General features: G+C 45.2%; 1 protein-coding gene across 4 annotated transcripts; it reads left to right on the top strand.

Annotated features, from left to right (window-relative positions):
- The first annotated feature begins 1,617 nt into the window (after positions 1-1,617).
- On the top strand, positions 1,618-14,579 carry Znf23 (zinc finger protein 23). 4 transcript variants are annotated; one of them, XM_050144305.1, is made up of 5 exons: positions 1,618-2,385; positions 4,649-4,709; positions 5,580-5,703; positions 6,235-6,342; positions 10,293-14,579. In XM_050144305.1, exons 2-5 carry the CDS (start codon positions 4,677-4,679, stop codon positions 12,050-12,052), a joined length of 2,025 nt encoding a protein of 674 aa, XP_050000262.1. In that variant the 5' UTR covers positions 1,618-2,385; positions 4,649-4,676; the 3' UTR covers positions 12,053-14,579. The 4 variants fall into 4 exon arrangements, with proteins under 4 accessions (XP_050000262.1, XP_050000261.1, XP_050000263.1 ...); XM_050144304.1 differs by having other exon boundaries at positions 1,619-2,385; positions 5,577-5,703; XM_050144306.1 differs by having other exon boundaries at positions 1,619-2,385; positions 4,649-4,773; positions 5,577-5,703.
- Positions 14,580-17,275: the final 2,696 nt, after the last annotated feature.

Here is a 17,275-nt window from a genome sequence, read left to right as displayed (position 1 = left end):
CAGAGTGAGCCTGTGGGGGGGGGGGGGGGGGGGGGGGGGGGGGGGGGGGGGGGGGGGGGGGGGGGGGGGGAGGGAGGGAGAGTGGATGAACACTTGGAGCAGCAAAGTGGGTGCAGGGGAGTGCTGAGATGGCATTTGTGGATCGGTGTCTAATCAGATGGAGGCCGGTTGTCCCCTTGTAAGCACAACAGTGAAAGGCTAGAATGGCATTTACAGAATCAAAGAGGCTCCATTCTTGAAGGCAAACTGATGAGAAGGCTTGATCTGAAGTGGCAATACATTATTTGTGTGTGTGTGTGTGTGTGTGTGTGTGTGTGTGTGTGTGTAGGCTCTTTGGGTGTCGAGCTAAGTTTCAAATGTTTGGTTGGGGAACAGTCATTTAATTAATGATCAGCTTTGATCAATGGTAATAAACAACCATAGGCAAGAAGGAGAAGTATAAGCTTCCCTTCCAACAGCAGCCATCAATCCCCAATACCTCCTCCATGAGAGGTGGGATTTTTTGAGCATCTACAGGAAGGAGAATTTCTAATAAGGGTCCAGCCCAGGGGCTTTTAGCGCTGTCTACCCTCTCCCAGGATTCCTTCCTGGACTTTATGTGTGTGTGTGTTTTTTTTTAACATTTGTTGGCGATGGTGGGCTTGTGTTGTGCATGGAGATCAGAAGTGCCACAGAGGATGTCATGCAGGACAGCCTTGCCTACAGGGGAAGATCTCAGACTTACAAACAGGCTTCTGGTCATCCATGTAAGGGAAAACCTTGCCCTGAATCTAGGACTTACACAATGCATGTTCACACAGTTTTAACATGTAGTAATTCCAGGATTATATCTAACCGGGATAGAAAGACTATCCTGGGTTTCACTCAGAACTTTTGTCAAAAGCGTTCAACAAGCCGGGCGATGGTGGCGCACGCCTTTAATCCCAGCACTCGGGAGGCAGAGGCAGGCGGATCTCTGTGAGTTCGAGACCAGCCTGGTCTACAGAGCTAGTGCCAGGACAGGCTCCAAAGCCACAGAGAAACCCTGTCTCGAAAAACCAAAAAAAAAAAAAAAAAAAAAAAAAAAGCGTTCAACATTTTAGGTCACACTTTTGTGATTTTAGGAAAAGGCAACAACTCTGTGTGGCTGTGACATTCAATGTGTAGTATTTCTATTATAATTATATTCATGTTTCCTTAAAAATGTATAATTTGTGGCTCTCTAGGCAGTGATATGGCGAGGCTAGAATGATGCAGGTGCAAAGGCTAATTATCTTATTTTGGCCTAGCTTTAGAATCCAAATAACCATTCGACATCTTTGTCAGAACTAACATCCTGCGCCAACAGATTCAACACCCTTTGGTATCTAGCACCTGGCCACTAGCTCCCACCAACCCCAAAGCCCAGAACATTATCAGATAGCATCTATCGCCCCCCCCCCCCCATCTTGCTGTAGTCACCACCAATGTATTTTAAACTTGCTTTGATTTGATTTAGGACTTTGCTCTGTAAAACTATGAAACGGCGTCCACTTTGGAACATGGAATTGAAGTAACCTAAATCTGTGCTCCTGGGTATGAGCAGTCTAGTTTGGGTCCAGAATAAACTATCTCCTCTTCCCTTTAAGGTGAGAGTTGTTTCCTTGTGAGGACAGTAGGTAGTTGGGAACTTCATGCTAAGGACAAAGTGGTTATTGTATTATTTGCACTGGTGGTTGAACCCAGAGGGACAGACAAGCATTGTACCACAAAGCTACATCTCCATCCGCAGCTTCCAGAACAGCTGCCACGAAAGCCCAGCCGGCTCGCATAACATTACGTAACATTTATTTTTAAAGTGGACCGCGGTTCCTCCAGCCTGTGACGCACTGAACTGGCACAGTTCACCTGCTGGCACCTGCAACTTCACCAAGACCACAAGCTGGGGCGGCCTTTCTCGGAGGGGGGGGCTGTCCAGGTCCCCGGGAATAACGTCCGCGGGCGTCAGACCCCACCGACAGACCCTGAGCAAGGGCTTGAGCCCCAGTGGACAAAGGGGAACAGCAGAGGCTAAGCGGGGCACCCCCGAAAGGGAGGGCAACCCTGGAGGGGCGGGACTGGTCGGTGACGCACTTCCGGTCGCGCCGCGGACCGTGCTGTGCAGGTGAGTGCGGCGTCGCTGCGGTCAGCGCTGTCCTGGCGGTCCACGCGCAGGGTCTCCCGCAGCCAGCCTTGCAGCCCAGCAGCTCTCGGCGCCCGCCGTGGCGAGTCCCGTGTCGCGGCCGCACACCAAGCCCGGAGCGCTTAGCAGGTGGCCGGCCGGAGAAGCTGTCACTGCAGCCAGAGGGTGACCGCGTTGTGGGGGCGAAGCGTCTCGAGGTGACATCGCCCGTCTTCGGACGCGCTGCGGCCCTGCAGGCGCTCCAGGTGTGTACGTCGTGTGCCCCGGCAGCGGACAGGGCGAGGGGCTCAGGGCACGGCAGGGAAAGCAGGACCCCGTCCCAGCCGCTGCTGACAGAAGGTTTGAGGCCTGGTGTGCTTCATGGACCCCACACACGCACACACGATTACGACAGCGCTAGAATACACACAGAGGAGTTTCAGAATTGCAATTTTATACCCCGTAGAAGACAGTACGGCCTTTGGATGGATGCAGGTCTCTTTGGTCGTAGCCTTACCGTTGTCAAAACACTATTTTCCCAAGGGTCTGTGTGTATATGTGTGTGTGTGTGCGTGTGTGTGTGTGTGTGTTAGAGAGAGAAAAAGGGTGAGTGTTTTAAGAAAAAATAAAACGCTCAGCTATGAGCAGTCAATTAAGAAAGAGTTTGGGTCTTTACTGCTGCGTCCATCAGGACCCTCACACGCTTAGAGGTAAGGACTTAATCACAGCCTGTTGCTAATATTCACTAATGTGTAAACAATTTAACCGTTTTTGGTTTTTGAGCATCTTAGTGTATAGTCACCTGGTACTCGGTTAATTTCTAAATTCACTAGCGTATTACCTGCTGGGTAACATTCAGTTATAGTAACAACCCGCAAACTTGTAATTTTCAATGGTTAGGGAAGGTTGTTTTCAGACTGGTTATGTATGAAAAAGAGTACTCATGGAGAATATTTTGTCCATGTCTCCTACATCTGAGAATAGTCATAGGGATACATTTTAAGTTGTTTTTCTTTGAGAATTTCATACGCGTTTACAATGCATTTTGTTCATTTTCACTCCTGATCTTACCATCTTCTGGACACCCCTGTAGCATACATTTTTAAAATTAGATGTGAATATTGAATTTTTTAAACACCATAGTATCGAGATCAACCATGTATTAATAGAGTTGACTTGTTATCTTCAAGTTGAATTACGTATTTTTCATTGTAAAGTAAGTTTTTTTTTCTAAATACAAAAGGATGTTAGGAAAAGATAGACACTGATACCATGCACACACACACAAAAACAAAACTCTAAAAAAAACTGTAAAGATGAGGTGATGGATCTGGTCATTTAAACATACAATATTAAAACTGGAGTTTATTGGGGGGAAAGTGTGAGCAGCACCAATATATTCTAAATAATTATTACATCAGAGACAAATCAGAGTTACTGAGCTCTAAAATAAAAATTAAAACGTGCATCGTGAGAACCACTGAGCCCTTGGTTGAGTAGGGAGGCTTTCCTAGGCTGAATTAGTTTATTAATTAATAAACCAATACAAGGTTGCCTTATCAGGCTTGGCCCTCACCAGGTTCTGTCTTGCAGAGTCTCTGAGGAGCCTTGGAATCTCAAGGATGCCCTTCTAGGGCTGATGGGAAAAGCACTTACTTGTCAAGTTCTGTCCCCTGTCGGTCAGGGGCAGCCTCACTGATGATTCCTTGCCTGCAGTTCAGGACCCAGCAGGGGACTCACTCAGAATGTGGGAGAAACCCTAGGGCAGGAATGGGGCATATATGCTACTGCTCCTGGTGTAAGTTGGTTACAGCATTGTGAAGCTGGTCTCTGCCCAGGAGAACTGCAGAAAGCCTCCATTTGGCATATCTGTGATGCAAAAGTGGACAGTTCAGATTGAGACCTGAGAGGCAGCCTGCTACCTCACTTCTAGCCCAGCTTTCTCAAGGGTAACTTAGGCCATGCAGGAAGCCAGCCCGCTGAGACCTGCCTGCACAAAATCCTTAGCCCAGGCTGGCCTCGATCTGATATCCCTGCCTCTAGCTCCTGTGTGCTGGGATTCTGGGTGTGCACCATCGCTTCTGGCAAGTGTTAGACACTAAAGAATGAGGGCACTGATTGATGGGATGTAGAGGAGCAGCTGTCCCCCCTTCTGGGCGGTGTCTTCCTGCAGCCTGTCTCCCAGACCCCGCATGCATGCTGTACGCAGCTGGCCTTTTCTTACCTGTGATTGTGAATGATGGTTGGTTACGGAAGGAGAAGTGAGTTAGACTTGATAATATTGTTTCTTGAGCCTTATTGTCAGTTCCTGGCCTTGTTGGTCTTCAGATTCTGCCTAAGTTTGTAAACCCTCTTTTATCTGAGGCTTCTTGGCAGCCAACTTCAGAGCATCGGTGTCCTGGGAAGGATGCTAGGCACTTGAGCCAGCAAGAGGATCTGGATACAGCACCCTGTACCTCAGGTCTTAGTTGTGCTCCTGGCTGGGGTGGTTTGCCCCACATCCCACCCCAACTTTCTGCTTCTCCTCAGCTCCAGCCCTTGAGAGGGAGACCAGGTGATGGCAACCATGATCCCATTGGTTTGGCCCCAGGTGAGCTGTGGGCCCCTCATCCCTTCCTCTGGGCAGTTCAGATTGAGAACTGAGAAGAATGCTGGTGAGACTTGGAATAAAACCTGCTTCTGCGTGCTAGACTGGATCTTGTGGGAAAGGTGGACAGGCAAGTAGCAGAGACTGGGGCAGCGACCAAGGAAGAGTGCAGGAAAGTAAACCTAGCAGATGGGAGTCACTGCACGTGCGCACGCTGGCGGAGGCCATGGAAACCACCACGTGCTGCTCTGTGCATGAATATGCATGGAGGAGTTGCAGAGGTTTGGGGTAATTAATAGCTGGGGTGGAAGAAGAACAGCTTGCTGCAGGTGAATGGGAAGGATAGGGAAGATGCTGGAAAGTGGGAACAAGAAAGAAAAAGACAGGGGACCTGGGGGCCCTTGGCTGGGGATTGTCTATCCTGGGAGTCAGGTGGCAAATGGGACAGAAGCCCTTTGTTGGGCGGGGGACATCTGTTTTACCATATGAGGATGAGGATAATGAGTGGGGCTGGGACTTGAGGTAAGCCACAGGGGAGCCAGGACCTCGCAGGGGAGCAGTGGGAGCTGCAGCTGCCTCCAGCAGCCTGCCAAGAGGAGGCGGCCTGAGAACAGCATTGCTGTGGTGGAATTTGCTCATGGGAATTCTTTTTCTTTCAGCCCCGTGTGAAAACGGCATGCGGTTTCTCTGCTATAAGAGAAGGCGGATATTCCCTAGTTTACTTCCTGGAGTTTCCCCTCCACTTTCCTTTGTTACTAATTTTATTCTCTTCACAAGCCCCCTCCCCAAGCCCTTATTTTGCCCTCTGCCCCTCACTGAGGGCCTGAGCCATGGAATTGGCCCTAGGGCAGCAAGAACCTGTTGTTTCAGAAGTTGGTGACCTTTGAGGATGTGGCTGTGTACTTCACCCGGATGGAATGGGATAGTCTGTCCCCTGAACAGAGGGCGCTCTACAGGGATGTTATGCTGGAGAACTATAGGAACTTGGCCTCCATGGGTAAGGCCTCTTTCTCTGGGACCCAGACTGCCATTTTGGGATTCCTGGCTCTTTTCTTCCTCAGGTGGCAGGTGGGGACCTGGTCATCCTTTATGAGTGGGCTTTTCCTAATCTCCTTATGTATAGCCTGCTGGAAGAGCAAATCCCAAGCCATTATGGGACTTTGCTGAGACCAGTGCATGCTTTTGAATTACTGTAAAGAACCTGTGCATGGACATGCGAAAACTAGAAACTGCTGTTCTGCAGAGGCCTCCTCAGATTGCCCTGGCCTTGCATATCTTGAGTCTTTTCAAAGAATCTCAAGGCCAAAATCAAGAAGGGGTATCCCCTTTGGGCAGACTCTCAGTTTTCTCTGCATGTGGACCCTGGCTGACAGTCTGACCCTTCTCACCCCTACCCCCTCCCTTCTGAGAGATCTCACCTTCCTCCCCTTTGCTCAAGCATCTCAGGAGACATTAGGGATGCACCTGTGGGAGAGTTTTCACGTCTCTTCTGTTTTTTTTTTTTTTTTTTTTTTAACCCCTAAATCAGGATTTCTACTATTCAAACCTGCTGTGATCTCACAGCTAGAAGAGGAAAAGGATCTGGAGAACCTGTCCCAGCTGGCCACTGGAGCAGACTCCCAGGGCCTCTGGACTGGTAAGCAAGGCACAGATTGCCCAACAACATATATGTGTGCCACATTATCCATTATGGCAATGCATTTTTTTCTCAGCTGCCATAGTCTACCTCTGACCTCACCATTTTCAAACAAGACCGTGGATTTGGTGATGAGGGCAGGGATCTAGCATTGCCACTGAAAGTGGAGGATGTAGCCTTTGCAGCATTTTACAAAGAGGCAGAAGTTTTTCCTGAGGTCTCATCCCACCTGTGTTTGTGAGGAAACTTTCTTTCTAGTTCCATGGCTGAGCAGGTCGGTTGTTTGACGTCGCTACAGTCTAGTGACCTCGTCTCTGAAAATGTGATAGTGAAAGGGGGCAGTGGTGTCTGCCACTCAGTGGCTCAGGACTAAACGTGGTAACAGATATCAAGGGTCTGGCTTAGTTAAATTATAATTATCTATACATCGAGAGTATAAATAAAAATGTCCCCATTCTATACTTCTTGAGTTTTGATGTGTAAGCGATTATTTGGGGTTCTTACAATTACAGACTGTCGGTAGGTCTTGGGCTCAGCCAAGTGTCTGCATTTATATTCATACTATGAGGTCCTTAATCAAAGGTGCTTGGTTCTCACACTGTAGGCAGTGATTAGTCTCATTTGTCTGGATGAAAATGAGACAGTTTCTGGGTGGGCAGAGGGAGAAGATGGAGGGTGAGGACTCTGGTGGCAGCTAAACTTTAAAACACAAATCAAAGCTTTTCTCATATCAACCCAATGATTTCTGTAGAAGTCTTAACTTGCTGGACCTTAGATCTTTTCTGTAAGTGAAGCTGGAAAATACGATTTTGGTGGGCAGATCAGTACTTCAAAAAATTAAATTGAAGGTATATTGGTAAAGATAAAATAATCACTGGATACTAATATCTGCTATACTGTAGGATTTGAAAGGTCACTAATAAAAGTTGGAAAAGAACTAATAATGAGTTGTTGATATACATAAAATGTACAGATGTAGCTGGGCAGTGGTGGCACACATCTTTAATCCCAGAACTAGGAGGCAGAAGCAGGCAGATCTCTGAGTTCAAGGCCAGCCTGGTCTACAGAGCAAGTTCCAGAACATTCAGGGCTACACAAAGAAACCCTGTCTTGAAAAACAAAGAAAAAAAAAGCAAAAAAACAAACCAACCAAACAAAAACCGAAAGAAAAAAGAAAAATGGTACAAATTGTTAATTTAAAAAGCATTTGTCCTCAGTAGAAAGCAAAGACAAACACATCACAATAATGAAAGAAGGTTGGGAATGCAGTGCAGCAGAGCATTCTTAGAATGTTCTTCACAATGGGAAAGTCATAATAGTGAGAGGTGACTCACCTGTCAGGGAGCCTAGTTCTATCAATGTCAGTGAGGAAGCGAAACAGGGATATGACATTTGGAGCTGGAGTGGATTTAGTGTGAACTGGGAGTCTTTATAGAAGAGAAGTTGGCACTTGATAACCTGGATATTGTTTTCTAGAGGTAGACTTGAAAAGTAGTCAGACTATACTCATAGATACCTTGATGTACTTGAGTATCACGGCCGTGGGAACAATCTCAGTTTTCAGGATAGAGAGCGTTACTAAGTTGAGGTACTTCTGCAGGCAGAAAGAGTACTTAGTAATTTAGCTATTAGATTTTTGCAGTCTTTAACTGAATTTTTTAAGTTTCTAGTACTACAGGTGTCTTCGTCGGATTGAACTATTGGAACAGAACACCATAGATTGGGTGATCTATAAACAATGTAATGTGTGTCTTCTGTATGGCTTAGCTTGGGCTGCTATAGCAGAATACCGTGGGCGGTTTATAAAAACATGAATCCATTCTTCCAATTTAGGAGTTGGACATTCAAGAAGATCAAGGTGCAGGCAGATTCTGTCTAACAAAGACTTGTTTCCTAATTAATAGACATCTGTCTGTTCTTGCTGTGTCTTCACATGGTGGAAGGAGGAGAAATTCACCAGGTCTCCTCCAGCACAGCGGCCCCATCTGAGGGCTCCGCGGAAGGTGCTCCCTCCTAATAACAATCACTTGTTTGAAGTCAGGGATTTTACAGGTGGATGCTAGGGATGGACAACAACAAACTTTGATCTATAGCAACAGATACACGTGTTTTTAATTTTGAAAAGGCTCATATTGTTTTAAAGTCCTTTCTAAAGGAACTCAGGTTTCTTGTGTTGTTGAGCATAATTATAATGAAGTATTAAGGCAAGGGTATAGTTTATATTATTTTATTTTTATTTACTCTTCTCTCATATAATACATCCTGACCACAGCCTCCCCTCCCTCCACTTCTCTCTCCTCCAACCCCCTCTCTACCCCAGATCCAATGCTCCTCCATTTCTCTTCAGAAAAGAGCAGGCAGGCGAACATGGCATAACAAGATGCAATACAACTAGATACAAACTCTTATAAGAAGGCTGGATGAGGCAACACAGGAGGAAAGAGTCCCAAAGGCAGACAAGAGTCAGAGACACCCTTACAGCCACTGTTAGGAGTCCCACAAAAACCACAACTACGAGCCCTGCTTAGTTGATTCTGTGGGCTATGCTCTGCTGGTGTCCTTGATCCCTCTGGCTTCTACAACCCTTCTTCCTGCTCTTCCTTGGGGTTCCAGAATATCATTAGGAATCATTTCATTGACTTTTGGGGGAGTACAGTAGTGTTTGGTTCTCTCCAGGTCTCTGAGCTGGGGGTAGGGCAGTCTTGTGTGGTTCTCTCCAGGTGTCTGAGCCATCCAGCTTCCAGTTCCTGGCCATCTTGTTGGGTGTGGGCTCCCTCTCTTGGCTTGGGCCTCAAGTTAGACCAGTCTTTGACTGTCCACTCCCTAAATTCTGAGACATCATTGCTTTAGCACATCTTGCAGGCAGGACAGGTGTGGGTAGAAGGTTTTGTGGCTGGGTTGGTGTCCCAGTCCTACCGCTGGGATCCCTGCCTGGCTACAGAAGATGGGAGGACATTATTTTATGTGTTTGGAAAAAATGAGAAATGAAAAAATAAAGAAAACTTTTTGGGGGGAGAAATGGAGAGGTCATTATTGTAAAAATTGTGGTTATATACAAAAGAATGTTTTTGGATTGATGGAAGGAAAAGTTTGTGTAGCGGAATTTTAGAAGAGATGGGAGGAGATGTCAAGTAGGTCTTAGAGCTTTTCTGAAGCAGAGATAAACATGAACGAACAGGCTCGAGTGAAGTTCTGCGGAGAAAACCCAGCTCTTGCACCTTCTCTGTTGATGCCTGTCAAACCTGGTCTTCCTGTGGTCCTCTGCCTTTTCTTCAGTGATTATTTTGCTTTTATTAATAAGGAACTTGGTCCATAGGGACAACCAAGAAGGAACTCTAGAATGTAGGAAAGCATGAGACAATGGAAAAATACTGTCTGATAGACAAGACCTAGAATTTTCTTCCTTTGCTATCACTTTTAACATTTCTGCTATTGATGTTGCCTTTTGTAGTGGCCTTGCCTTAGGAGAATATGGCTGGGGATGATTTTCGATTGACATGGTCTCATGTAGCTGAACTTTTCCCAAAGTTTCCCGACAGAGATAAATGTTCTTGTCTACTCTTCTCATTTTTCATTACACAATTGGAATCTCTTTTGTTTATAATTTTTATTTTATTTTAAATTATTTTTCCTGCTCTACATATCTGGGCATTTTTTTCATGCTCTACAATCTGGATCTATTTCCTTCTTTTATCCATGACAGTTATAACTTCTGGATGAACCTTAGGCTATTTGACTTAGTCTAGTGATTTTTAAAGGACCGCCTCAGCAGGGCATGGTGATGTCCACATGTAATTCTAGTACCTGTGAAGTGGATGCAGCACAATCAATAGTTCAAAGCCAGCCCGACAACATAGTGAGACCCTATGTATATAATAAATAAATAACTTTGTATTTTCTTCAAGCACAATTCTATATGACATCTTTTATTTTTCTACTTCTTTTGGTAGACTATACTGCTGTCCAGACTGGCAATAATTTGACAGAAGAAGTATCTGAAGAAAAAAAGAATACAGCATTTGAGCTTCAGAAGGACTTTTCCCAGAAAACAAACCTTTCCAAAACTTCTGTTGTAGACCAGCGACAGGAAGTCCAGTTAAGGGGTAGTGTGACAGAGAATATCAGTGCCACTGAGGGAAGAGTTAAGACCAGCTCCAGGGGAGGGTATTTCTGTAGCCAGACTCCAGATGTGTCCCAGAATCATACCAACTCCACTGGAGAACAGTATTCTGATACCAAACTTACTAAGAATGGAGAAATTCCTACAGAAGAAAGATCTTTGAATCCCGAAGAATTAGCAGAAACCTCTCAAGGTAGCTCTCAAGTTAGTGAGCATCCAGAAAGCAGCACTGTGGAGAAGCCTTACCAGTGTACAGAATGTGGCAAAGGCTTCATTGTTAAAGCAAAATTTGTTTGGCATCAAAGACTTCATAATGGAGAGAAACCTTTCAAGTGTGTGGAGTGTGGGAAATGCTTCAGCTATAGTTCGCACTATATCACACACCAGACGATCCACAGTGGAGAAAAGCCTTATCAGTGTAAGGTGTGTGGAAAAGCCTTCAGTGTTAACGGAAGCCTAGTCAGACACCAGAGGATACATACAGGAGAGAAGCCCTATCAGTGCCAGGAGTGTGGAACTGGCTTCGGCTGTAGTTCTGCATACATCACACACCAGAGAACCCACACTGGGGAGAAGCCTTACGAGTGTAGCGACTGTGGGAAAGCTTTCAATGTTAATGCAAAGTTAATTCAGCATCAAAGGATTCATACTGGAGAGAAGCCTTATGAGTGTAATGTGTGTGGGAAAGGCTTCAGGTGCAGCACCCAGCTTAGGCAGCATCAGAGTATACACACTGGAGAAAAACCACATCGCTGCAGTGAGTGTGGAAAAGGCTTCACTAAAAACGCAAAACTCATTCAGCATCAGAGAGTCCACACAGGTGAGAAGCCCTATGAGTGCAGCGAATGTGGAAAGACTTTTAGTGCTAAAGGGAAGTTAATCCAGCACCAGAGAATCCACACGGGCGAGAGACCTTATGAATGTAATGAGTGTGGGAAGTCCTTTCGGTGTAACTCCCAGCTTCGGCAGCATCTGAGAATCCATACTGGGGAGAAGCCATATAAGTGCAGTGAATGCGGAAAGGCCTTCAACGTTAATGCAAAACTCATGCAGCATCGGCGAACTCACACAGGGGAGAAACCTTTTGAGTGTAATGAATGTGGGAAGTGCTTTACTTCTAAAAGAAACCTGCTTGATCATCAGCGAACCCATACTGGAGAAAAGCCCTATCAGTGTAAGGAATGTGGCAAAGCTTTCAGTATCAATGCCAAGTTAACTAGGCATCAACAAATACATACCAGGGAGAAACCTTTCAAGTGCATGGAATGCGAGAAGGCGTTCAGCTGCAGTTCTGACTATATTGTGCACCAGAGAATCCACACTGGAGAGAAACCCTTCCAGTGCAGTGAGTGTGGGAAAGCCTTCCATGTCAACGCTCACTTAATTAGACACCAGAGGAGCCATACTGGGGAAAAGCCTTTCCGATGTGTCGAGTGTGGCAAAGGCTTCAGCCTTAGTTCTGACTGCATCATACACCAGACTGTGCATACTTGGAAGAAGCCTTATGTGTGTAATATATGTGGGAAAACTTTCAGGTTTAGTTTCCAGCTTAGTCAGCATCAAGATGTTCATAGTGAAGAAAAATCCTAATATATGAAGAAAACAGCACCAACCAACCAAACAAAACACTCCCGTGTTTAGTAGGAAATGATCATGGCTCATCAGTTATTACTTGGAATGAAACCATCAGAGGGGATGAATATGACAGTCTTCATTTGGAAACTTTTTTTTCTGTTTTACTCTATTTTTAATCAAGATTTATACGAGCAGCTGAAAGTTATATCTAAAATGACTTAGTTTTATATCAGTAACCAGTCAGGAAATACAATAAAAGAAAACATCCTATCCAACAGCATTAGGAAACGTAGATTTCTAGGAATAATTATTTTGTAGGACTAGAGGAAATTATTCTCCACTGAGGGAAACCAAAGAAAACAGGCAAAAGGGGTGGAGAGAAATTATTTCTGCTCTTGACAATAAGAGTGCATAACACTTCCCTTAAAAAGGGTGGGGTAAACATTTTTTAAAAATTGTTTGATAGAAGAAGTCTTAAAAAAATATCAGATTCAGGGACTGGAGAGATGGGTCAGCAGTTAAGAGCACTGGCTGCTCTTCCAAAGGTCCTAGTTCAATCCCCAGCAACCACATGGTGGCTCACAACCATCTATAGTAGGATCTGATGCCCTCTTCTGGCATGCAGGAATACATGCAGAGCACTCATACGTAAAATATAAATAAAAAAATATTTCTAAAAGAATCAGAACCAAAGTAGAGATGAACGATCAAAAAAAAATTGGCAAATGACTCATTCAAAAATAAACCCATGTGTTTTGTTGTAAATAATTCCAAATAAGTTTGAAATGTAAAGCATACACACAAAACTGGGAACGCCTTGTAAAATTTGTGATATAAAGTGTACTATCTAGTATTCAGCTTTTAACAAAAGATAACTTAAAAATCAACAGTGGCATTAATAGGCTGTGCTTCAAAATCATGTTCTAAAGAAGTGCTCTGCTTTAGTAGTACCCCAAGGAGTAAAAATTAGTGAAGACATTTTTTTGCATGTCACATTGAGCATATGATATGCATATCCCCCCGATACTATGCAGCCCTCAGTGATTATAGATGCTATATTCGCTATAGACGCCTGTCACACAAGCATAAAATATATTTAACAAAATAGCATGTTAGAGTTCCAGTTTTGTAGTGCCTGAACTCTATAAACATGGCTATGTCCTAAAGGTATGTATCTGCTTTGGATTTCAACTCTGTGGTCTTGGGTTCCATGAAAATGTTGGAATTCTTATGATACTCTTTGAAGTCTCTTACTCATTAAAAAAAATCTAAGCCATTAATAAGATCACTTAAGCTGCCAAGAAGACAAGAAACCGTATTTCTCCATGTTGTCAACTGTTAATGGGTAGCAAAGGAAATGTTTTTCTACTCAAAACACCCTTACTACCAAATATCCGGTTTCCACACCAGTTTGGTTGCCTGCAGACACCAACTGGACGGCCTCCAATTTATATCAGTTCACACACTACTCGTAGTACACATCCTGCTGGTGCAATGAGCTCAGTCTGAGAGGACTGCCTCTCACTCCCTCCTGCGTCTCCAGACACTGGTGATGAGTCCTACAGTTCTGACTTGGTTACAAACTGAACACCGTCAGGTTCACAATTTGCTGTAGTAGCTCACAGAACCTAGAGACAATCTGCAGTTACCATTTACAGAGTACGTGAACGTCACATGAACTACCACAGGAAGAGATACTTAGAGCAAGATCCGCAGGGTTCTCACGTGCAGGCGCTTTCACCCACGTAGAGTTGGGAGTGCCTCATCCCGCTGAGCCCCATTGTTAGGGCTTTTATGGCGATTCCAGTATGTACTCGTGATTGATGAAGTCCTTGACTGTTAGGAAGTTTTCCCTTTCAGAAGTCAACAGAGGTTGCTGAAAGTTCCAACTCTCTTAGCACATGGTCGGCCCCTTTGACAACTAGCCCCAGTCCTGGAGCTAGCTAGAAGTCTCGTAATAAGTCAGCTTAGCATAAAGCGATGACTTCAAGAGACTTACCTTAGGAGTAACAGAAGATGGCCCCTCAGTTCAACTAGAAAACCAAAGGTTTTAGAAGCTCTTGTGCTGGAAACTGGAGAGAGATCACACAAGCAGAAACCCATTTACTTGATTCATATTCCCCTATGCCCATATGGGGATTTTTGGTGGTTGTTTGTCTTTAGTTCAGCAGTAAGCAGGATAAAATGGAGACCCAGCAACATGGAAGCTATCAATTCTGTGAACACAAACATTAGGCAGTGCAGGGTGTCAGTGTTTTTCTTCCATACAGTAGTTCTTTGCAGAATGTCTTCATCTGGAAGTTGTGTAACAGCTAGTGCGATGGCTCAGCGGGTAAAGGCCAAGCCCGACCTGAGTTTCAATCTCCAGAACCCATGTGGTAGGAAGAACAGAACTCACGCACACAAGTTGTTCTCTGGTCTCTGTGCATGCATAAAAATAATTAAATTTTAAAAACTGAAATACCTATAATGAAATTAAGCATTTTGCTTGTTTGAAGTGTGCAATTCGTCTTTACAAATAAATCTAGAAAATTCAAAAGTTGTTGAGACTTGTTTTCTATAATGTGAGAGAATACATCAATTTTTTTTCTGAGACTATGGTTAGCCCGAGGAATTACCTGGGTTTAAATATCAAAGGGTTTGAGGAAAATCAGGTTCTAGTGGGATACTTACTCCTTAATTTGGACATAGGATTATAAGAAAATAAAGATGACATCCAAAATACTCTTAAGAAGTATAAGACTTAGTTAAAACAGTGCAGACAATTTTAGATAGCAGTGCAGACCTGGCCTTCACTAAGCTGAAGTAGCTTAGCAGGTTTTGGACTCTTGGGAGCAGTTTTCTACAGGGAAGAGAACAGTGGAAAAAGCAATACCTGACTTTCTATGATCTTGTGAGATTTTTTGAGGAAACTTAGTCCTAGTATTTCTTGCTTACACTGCACACTGGAATGGGCGTTTGATGTACTTTGCACCGGGTGGTGATAGCATACACCTTTAGTCCTAGCACTTGGACGGCTGAGGCAGTAACAGGCAGATCTCTGTGAGTTCAAGGCCAGCCTGGTCTACGAGCGAGTTGTAGGATGGCCAGGGCTACACAGAGAAATCCTGTCTTGAAAAACAAACAAAAATATACTTTGTAAAATTACTCTGGGGAGAGCTGAAAGTCTGAGTTGAGATGCAACATCTAATGTCTTAGGTAACGAATGTTTCAGACCAAGCCTCTGTTCTCATTGGTATAAAGAAAAAAAATCCATGTTGGTAAGCATAACATCATGAAAACATCTTTGTGTAGTCAGTGGGGCACACAGCATTCACAGCAGGTTCTCTTGTTTGGGTGCGGATCTTTCCGAGGGAATTACCGCCCTGTTGCTGTGAGGAGACACCACGACTAAGGTAACGTATTCTTTATTTTCTCTTTAGCGTTTAATTGAAGGCTTGCTTACAGTTTTACTGTGTTAGTCCATTATGGCGGGGAGTGGCAGCGTGCATGCGTGCTTTCAGTAATGCTTTCGGGGATTATATCCTGATTGCAGACGGAGAGACACTGGACCTGGAATGAGCCTTTGAAACCTCAGAGCCCAACCCCAGTGTCACATCTGATATAACAAGGGCACAGCTAATCTTTCTCAAACAGTTCACCAACTGTAGTCTGAGCTTACAAATATACGAACCAATGGGGCTCATTTTCACTCAAATCAGGATAACCAGCATTAAGAAATTGTATGGCATGTGTCTTTGGTAGCCTATTTAAATAAAGTAGAGAGCCCTTGGGACAAAATGGCATACTGGAAAAAGACAGCCTGGTGTTGCAGTCACTGTAGAATGGAGCAGGCTTGTGAGTCCACATGTGACCCCTGCCTGGGATGTCGCCAAATACAACTGTGAAGAGTTCTGGAGACTCCAGCCAGGATTGTCCCGTGGATTTCTGTTCCTGCCAGCAGCTGGAGAAAACTGGGGGTCCTGGGAAACGTCCCTTGTGCCTTGCTGGACTGTCTTCCTACCTGTGTAGAGAATGGTCCTCTGCAGTTCTGAGCAGACACAGTGGGTGTGCTTTAGGTACAAGGCTCGCTCTCTGCCTCAATCCAGAGCCACCAAGGGCAGCAGGATGCCTCCCTAGGTTTTTCTGCCCCAAGTAGGTTACCTTGCCTGCTCATCTAAAGGGAGAGTTCTGACCATGGGGAAGCTTCCAGCACGTTCAAATGCATGCATAGAAGGCTCACACTTGAACATCTCCATGGGTAGGTCTGGGGATAAGACACACATAACTAACAGAGAAGGTGTGTCCGGTGTGCTTTCTGTCTCACTTACAGTCACCTATCTGCACAGCACAGTCTGTTTTCACACCCCTGCACAAACAACCGGAACACCCTCACAGACGGAGGACCTGCCCAGAACATGCTTGCACACATGGCTACAAGCTGTGGGCACGGAGGGGACACTTTCCAGCAGAGGCAGCCTCCTCTCTTCCCCCTGGGGCTCTGCTGCTCAGTGGCCTTCTGCCCCGCACCCTTCTTTCATCCCTTCCTTAACCCTCAGGATCTAGGTGAAGATGGGGTTAGTGGGAGCAGAGTTACAAATTGTGTGATATGACCCCTAGAGAAACACAAAACTGTACCTATGAGGCAGATCTTAGGGATGACCCCACTTCTCCCACATCCATAGTCCTGGCCAGGCTCTCCTAGATAGCCCAAACCTGGCTCTACAGGAAATCCCTGTGGCCCATCACCTCATATCCAGGAAAGTTTAGACCACATGCTGTAGGGCACACACCTGCCTGATAGAGCAGAGGGCCCAGGGATGGGCTGCCAAGGTCACACGGAGAGTAAATTTGTCTGGGAGACATCTCATGAGAAATCAGAATCCTTAGAGAGTACCAATGCGGGGCAACCGTCCAGAGTTTGCAGCTAGGCTCTGTAGGGGAAGAGAGCTGTGTTTTTCTCGTCTGCCCTCTGTTCGAGTGTTTCAGTGCTCCGTGATGGAGGCTTGATAGGGTCATCACCCGCACTTCATTGAAACAGACACTTGGACTTAGGAGCTTGGAATCAAATATCAAGTAGACCCAGGCTTTAGGGCACCTGGGGGCAATGAGCAAGCGTGTAGGGCTCACTAATGAGAGCAGACTGCATCTGCCCCATCCATAGCTGAGCATCCCCCAAGAGGCAGACAAACCCTTCTGAAGAGACCAGATAACTGGAGATGTTGTCTTCTGGACTCTCATGAGGTTACAGGGGCCTGA

The sequence above is a fragment of the Alexandromys fortis genome, unplaced genomic scaffold (assembly GCF_014885135.2).
Source record: "Alexandromys fortis isolate MF-2015 unplaced genomic scaffold, M_Fortis_MF-2015_v1.1 scaffold_1, whole genome shotgun sequence".
NCBI lineage: Eukaryota > Metazoa > Chordata > Mammalia > Rodentia > Cricetidae > Alexandromys > Alexandromys fortis.
The sequence above is the reverse complement of the archived record's forward strand: the minus strand, read 5'-3'. Positions and strand labels throughout refer to the sequence as shown.

What these genes read in the sequence shown, in the direction of transcription:
- Znf23 (XM_050144304.1), top strand. Translation starts at nt 4,677, where the DNA reads ATGGCAACCATGATCCCATTGGTTTGGCCCCAG. An exon ending in TAGGAACTTGGCCTCCATGG is followed by an intron (nt 5,704 to 6,234) that starts GTAAGGCCTCTT and finishes CCCCTAAATCAG; the next exon opens with GATTTCTACTATTCAAACCT. An exon ending in CTCCCAGGGCCTCTGGACTG is followed by an intron (nt 6,343 to 10,292) that starts GTAAGCAAGGCA and finishes TTCTTTTGGTAG; the next exon opens with ACTATACTGCTGTCCAGACT.